The 6,749-nt window shown below is 45.9% G+C and overlaps 1 protein-coding gene across 1 annotated transcript; it reads left to right on the forward strand.

The window, feature by feature from the left end:
- Window positions 1–320: 320 nt before the first annotated feature.
- On the forward strand, window positions 321–6,503 carry LOC120375534 (uncharacterized protein K02A2.6-like; the record flags this gene model as incomplete). Its single annotated transcript, XM_039496256.1, has 3 exons — window positions 321–332; window positions 3,993–5,567; window positions 5,808–6,503. Coding segments are annotated over exons 1-3 (2,283 nt in total), but the record flags the coding sequence as incomplete, so codon positions are not given.
- Between the last annotated feature and the right edge of the window lie 246 nt (window positions 6,504–6,749).

Here is a 6,749-nt window from a genome sequence, read left to right on the forward strand (position 1 = left end):
AATGTCATTGTAACTTTGTTGAGGCCTCCAGGTGCTACCATAACATACATTAATAATAAAGTGCAGGGTCTCATGTATTCTGCACCTGTGGAATTTGGTGAAATGTGCTCTAGAATCTCAGCTTTGATTTCAAAATAAAGAAGTATTTCTAGCCTTTATAGTGGTAGAGGTCACCTTGAAAATGTGACCCAAGTGTAACAATGCAGTGATGACTTCCTCAGCCTGCAAGGAGCCTAAAACCCCATCTCTGAGAAATGGCCCTTTCGTATCAATGAGGGCTCTGTCATTCTGCAGCCATGGCATTTTGATATTTTTCCATGATGCCTCAGATTGTAACATTTTTGCTGAGAATTTCCCATTCCCATTGTCCTATCCCCACAAAACTCATGCACCCCCTTCTGGCTAGAGCTGAAATACTCATTGATGTAACATTTGTCAATGCATATTTTCAGTGAGGGTTCCCCCCCACCCCATGGTCTCCAAGCAACTCAGCTTTAGGGCCTCCAGCTCCTGCCACGCTGGCCAAATGGCCCAGCTCCCAGTCTCCTTCCGTGTGTGGCCAGGAAGGGAGGAGCTTGTAACAAACCTCAACAGCTTATTTCCCTGGCTCTTTGGGCCGTAGCTGCTGTGCAGTTCCCCAGAGAGCCCAGCTGGCCAGTCTAGGCTTCCGAGCTCCTCTCACTCCCTGGCTGCAAGCTGCAATCTAGCTCTGGCTCCTTGCCACCCTGCTACTGGGAGAAGAGAATAAAATAGGGGCTTTTGCCACAGAATCTGGTCCCATTGAATCATGGGGTACATGGGATAAATGATAGTGTGTAAGTGAAGAGTATTATTATATTGGGTCCTACCTAGCTTCATGGAACAGTGCAGGAAGCATGTGCTGTAAGCCAATTAACAACCCCTTATGATGAAATCAAGAGAGCAAGAAGCAGCCACGGGGTGAGGGAGGGTCCTGGCAGGGCAGGAAGACAGAAAACAAAATGTCTCAGGCACCTGATTGCTGCAAAATAAGGGATGTTTCAAGGACACAGAATAAATTAGGGACTTTTGCCATAGAATCGGGCTCCATTGAGCCATGAAGGATACAGCACCCTGATAAACGATATTGTGTAAGTGAGTATGATTACATTTGTTCTTACTTAGATAAGGGTTAAAAATATAAACCAGTCCAATGATGTTAGGTTAAAAAGATTTTCAGACATACATACATAGAGATATGCCCCCTTCACTCTTCCCAACTATTGGGATTAATCTCCCAAACCCTGATTCCCACAGGAAGTTCTAAGAGATTAGAAAATTGTTGCACCTGTCAACCTTTTATCACTCCAATGTGCAACTGTGGCACTTAAACAACGTGGAACACATCAGGAATTCATTTCCAGTATGTTGAAAAACGTCTACTGTTAGATCTACTGTTTCATATCAGGTTCTTCCCCATATGAAACAGGACCCCTTTTGATGTGGTGTGGAAGGAGCTTTTGGTGCCCTAAGAGATTAATCTAACAGAAAACATATGATTATTATTTTGCTCACTGGTTAATAAGCTGATATTCTTTCCTGAGAGGCCTGGAAATCCTTCCTGGTATTCAAGTGGAACACATACAGTGGATGTTGGTTTCAAACTGGTAGGAAATGTCCCTGGTTGAGTGGTACTTCAAAAAGCCGTCTCCTGGGCTTATTAATGCTTTGTGACAGAGGCCAGCCCCATCATATGGCCTGTCCACCTGCATCCCACATGCAGTCCTGCCAGAGGCTTATGAGGTACAGAGAGCTTTGTGGATTTCACCCTAACTGCAGAAAAGATAAGACCTTTTCAAAAAAGCAGCCTGTAGATAAGTTCTTTAAAAGAGCGAGGCCTCACTCACTCTTTGTGACTATGATACTGTTGTTACACAATAATTACTAATATAAAATCCAGGCTCCTTTGCATTCATAGAAAAAGAAGGATGGAAAAGGAGAGGACTCAAGAGAAAGCACTCTAGATTCTGCCGGTGCAGTGAATTTGATACCCGAAGATTTTACTCAAGATCGTGCAAAAGTTCATGGAGGCCCATAGAAGCACCTGAAAACAAGGAGGGGCCAACATCACGTGGCCTGCCAGGCCTCCATGAACCACAAGTTGTCTATGGGCCACAGTTTGGGAACTGCTTATCTAGCATGTCCATCAGCCATTGCTGCTATTGTTATTGCTCCTTACAATAGCACTATTGCTCCTAGTGCTTTTATCTTAAATAATGGGGTTTCCAACTGACCTCTTGGGAAAACTATTCCACAGTGTAATCGATCTGCTATATTATAGCAGTGCAGAGCAGCTCTAATCAAGAAGCAGGGCCCCATTGTGCCAAGTACTGTACAAAGTAAAAAAGAAGACAGTCCCTGCCCCAGGCAGTTTACAGTCTAGGGCCTGATCTATCCTGCCACTTAATTCAATGTAAGTTAAGTCACTCATGGGTGTGTAAAAATTGACCTAATGTGGTATACTGCCAACTTCTGCCTCTTGGGAGGCAGAGTGCTGAAGTCGACGGGAGAGCGTTCTCTCATCGACTTATTGCATCTTCACCAGACCCACTAAATTGACACAGCTGCATCAATCACAGCAGCACCAATTTAGCGGGCCAGTGTAGACAAGCAGTAGGTATTAGACAGGATGCAGCAGTTGGACAAAGCAGACAAATGGAATGGGGGGTGGATGGGAGGAAGACTTCAGAAACTTTTTATGTTATTTTTGTTGTGTATTTGGTTGTCATGGGTTTTGTTACTATGGCAACTGAGTTAGACTATTAAGGGATAGCTCAGCCGGTTTCAACCGGCTGAGTGAGCTCTCTGTCTCTGTAAATAAAATGGAGGTTTTGGTTAGCTGTCTGCTCTCTGGCCTCAAGTGATTGCTTCCTACACCGGCTGCCCCAAGGATACAACACTGGCGACGAGGGTGGGATCCTGGTGCTGCTCCAGTAACAGAAGGAAGTAGAAGTCAAGGTAAAGACCAAACAAAGAAAAAAAGCTGCTTGTTGCACTGACTGTGAAAGTGAAACTAAAAATCATGGCTACTCTGACCAGGCCCCTGGAGCCTTTTGATGAGAATACAGAGCAGTGGCATGTGTATACTGAGCGTTTTGAGCTTTTTGGTATTGCAAATGACATTACAGAAGCGAAGAAGGTGCCAATATTCTTAACTGTTGTAGGGGCTAAAACCTACTCTCTGCTACGCAGCTTACTACACCCTGTTAAGCCTGAGACTAAATCTTACAGTGACATTGTGGAAATCCTGGGGTCTCATTTCTCCCCAAAACCACTGGTAATTGCTGAAAGATATAGGTTCCACAAAAGAGACCAAAAGGAAGATGAAACAGTTGTACAATTTGTAGCCATTTTAAAAAAGCTAGCAGAACACTGTGAATTTAAAGAGATGTTAAATGATGCCCTGCGTGACAGGTTAGTGTGTGGCCTCTGCAGTGAAGCTATACGGAAGCACCTACTGACAGAGGCTCAGCTTACATTACAGAAGGCTGTTGATATTGCTGTCTCCATGGAACTGGCTACAAGGGAGGCACAATACATCGGTGCATCCCCTAGGGTGCAAAAAGTGTCACAAGAACTGACCCACAAAACGGTGCAGAGTCAAGAATGTTACCGCTGTGGTAAGCTGGGTCACCAGGCATCAGAATGCTGGTGTAAGGACCTGGTGTGTCGACACTGTGGCAAAAAGGGACACATTGAGTATGCCTGTAAACAAAAGAAAAAGAGGCCTGTGGTCTGGCCGACAAAAAGAGGAACCTTGCATACCCTAGAGCAGACCCAGGATGATCAAGGTGACACCTCCTCACAAGAGGAAGTGCCACTGCATGTTTTGTCTTTGGCAGCGGGCTCACATGAATACTGGGTAACCCCTTATTGGAGGGCAAACCTATACGCATGGAACTAGACACCGTGCAGCTGTCTCGCTGGTTCCGGAGACTGTGTATAAGGAAAAGCTACAGCATCTTCCGCTTAAGGCAACAAAAACTGTTCTGAAGACGTATACAGGTGAAGCTGTGCCCATGTTGGGCACTATTGATGTTAAGGTGGAGCTCAATGGACAGGCGGCTAAATTGCCACTGTTTGTGGTGAGAGGTGACTACCCAGCCTTAATGGGTAGGTCTTGGCTTGGGAAGATTCAGCTGAACTGGGCAGAAGTGCACCGGATGACTAAAGAAGAAACCAGTCTAATCCCTATACTAAGGAAACATGCTGCTGTTTTTGGAGATGATTTGGGAAGTATGAAGGGAATCACTGTGACATTGAACATTAAACCTGGCAGTCCACCAAAATATCTGAAAGCCCGAACTGTGCCATATGCCATCAGGCCAAAAGTTGAAGCAGACCTGGAGCGCCTGGTCACCAATGGAGTCCTAATATCAGTTACCCATAGCTCATGGGCCACTCCTATCGTTCCAATAGTGAAGAAAGATGGCTCTCTCCGGATTTGCGGTGATTTTAAAGTCACTGTCAACCCAGTGTTGTGTGCAGAGCAATACCCGCTTCCCCGCATCGATGACCTCTTCGCAGGCCTGGCTGGGGGACAAAAGTTCAGTAAGATTGATCTGAGTCAAGCATATTTACAGATGCACGTCGATGAAAAGTCCCAAGAGCTGTTGACGATTGTGACTCATAAGGGGCTTTATCGATACTGTCGCCTACCCTTCGGAATCACATCGGCTCCCGCCCTGTTCCAGAGGGCTATGGACCAGATCTTGTGTGGCTTGTCAGGAGTTCAGTGCTATCTGGATGATATCCTGGTCACTGGAAGAAATGAAGAGGATCACTTAAAGAATTTAGAGGCTACCCTACAAAGACTGGAAGAGTATGGCCTACGAGTTCGCAAAGACAAATGTGAATTCTTCAAGCCCTCTGTTGAATATTTGGGACACATCATCGATTCTGCAGGTCTTCATAAGGCCCCTGCAAAAGTTAAAGCTATTGTGGAGGCTCCCCCACCTCGAAATGTAAGCCAGCTACGCTCATTTCTAGGACTACTGAACTATTATGGAAAGTTCATCTCACAGTTAGCCACCCTGCTAAAACCACTTCATGAGCTCCTTGGGCAGAACAAGGCCTGGAAGTGGACTGAAGCCTGTGATGTTGCATTTAACAAAGCTAAGGATGCATTGTTAAATTCTGAAGTTCTAAAGCACTTTGATCCATCCTTACCCCTGCAATTGGCCTGCGATGCTTCCCCTTATGGAGTGGGAGCGGTCGTGTCACACATTATGCCTTCGGGAGAAGAAAGACCTATTGCTTTTGCTTCACGCACTCTAAGCAAAGCAGAAACTAACTATGCCCAAATCGAACGTGAGGCATTAGGAATTGTTTTTGGAATTAGGAAGTTTCATCAGTACCTGTTTGGGCGAAAGTTTACTCTTCTTACAGACCATCGACCTCTGACATCAATTTTTGGACCCTACACAGGCATTCCCCCATTAGCTGCTAGTCGTATGCAACGTTGGGCATTGATACTTTCTGCACACACATATGAAATCAAATATCGGAAATCCACTCTGCACGGCAATGCAGATGGCCTCTCAAGGTTGCCTTTACCAGTCAAACATCAAGATAGTGCCCAAAAGGAAATCTTCTACTTTGAACAGGTAGAGAATACACCCATCACTGCTGCTCAGATAAAGAAGGCAACCCGCGTTGACCCAGTATTATCCCAAGTTATGGACCTGGTGATGCATGGAAAATCTCGACAAACCTCTCCGGTCTCACCCGACCTTGTTCCCTACATGTCCAGGTGGACGGAGTTATCGGTCCAATCTGGTTATTTGTTGTGGGGGAGGCGTGTCATTATTCCACCACCCCTGAGATCACAGATGTTAGAACAGCTACATTCCGGTCACTGTGGAATAGTGCGCATGAAGGAAATTGCACGAAGCTATTTTTGGTGGCCTAGATTGGACAGTGCTATTGAAGAGAAGGCAAAAGCTTGTATGTCATGTCAGGGTGTAAGAAATGCACCCCAGTGGGCACCCCTACACCCATGGGACTGGCCTGAAAACCCGTGGCAACGTATTCACGTTGACTTTGCTGGCCCCCTTGAAGGAAGCATGTTCTTGGTGGCAGTAGATGCCCATTCTAAATGGCCAGAAGTCTCTATAATGCAGTCCACTACTGCAGAGAGTACTATCCAAAAACTACGAGGACTCTTTAGTCGTTTTGGTCTGCCAGAACAACTTGTGAGCGACAACGGACCGCAGTTCATCTCTCAGGAGTTTCAAAATTTTATGAAGGCAAATGGGATACACCACATCACGTCAGCACCATATCATCCGTCCACCAACGGATTAGCTGAAAGATTTGTGCAGACAATGAAAAACGCTTTGAAATCAGCAAAGGGACAACACTCCATTCAAAAGCGTCTGGATACCTTCTTACTTTCCTATAGAAACACACCTCATGCTATGACCCAGGCTTCCCCAGCCTTTCTAATGATGGGACGACAGCTGCGCACTTGCTTTGATCTGCTGAAACCTTCTGAACCCAGACAAACTGTGCAACATCAGCAGCAATATCAAGTCATCAGACAGGCACCCAGAGCAAAAGACCGAACCTTTAGCCCAGGGCAGCCAGTTTTGGCTCGGAATTATACTTCCAGAGCTAAATGGGTCCCGGCCACAGTCATCACTCAAACAGGACCTGTTTCCTACACAGTCCGGACTGCAGAGAATCTTACCTGGCGGCGACATGTAGCTCAGCTGTTGCCAGGACATGCC

Source organism: Mauremys reevesii, linkage group 1 (assembly GCF_016161935.1).
Source record: "Mauremys reevesii isolate NIE-2019 linkage group 1, ASM1616193v1, whole genome shotgun sequence".
Classification (NCBI taxonomy): domain Eukaryota; kingdom Metazoa; phylum Chordata; order Testudines; family Geoemydidae; genus Mauremys; species Mauremys reevesii.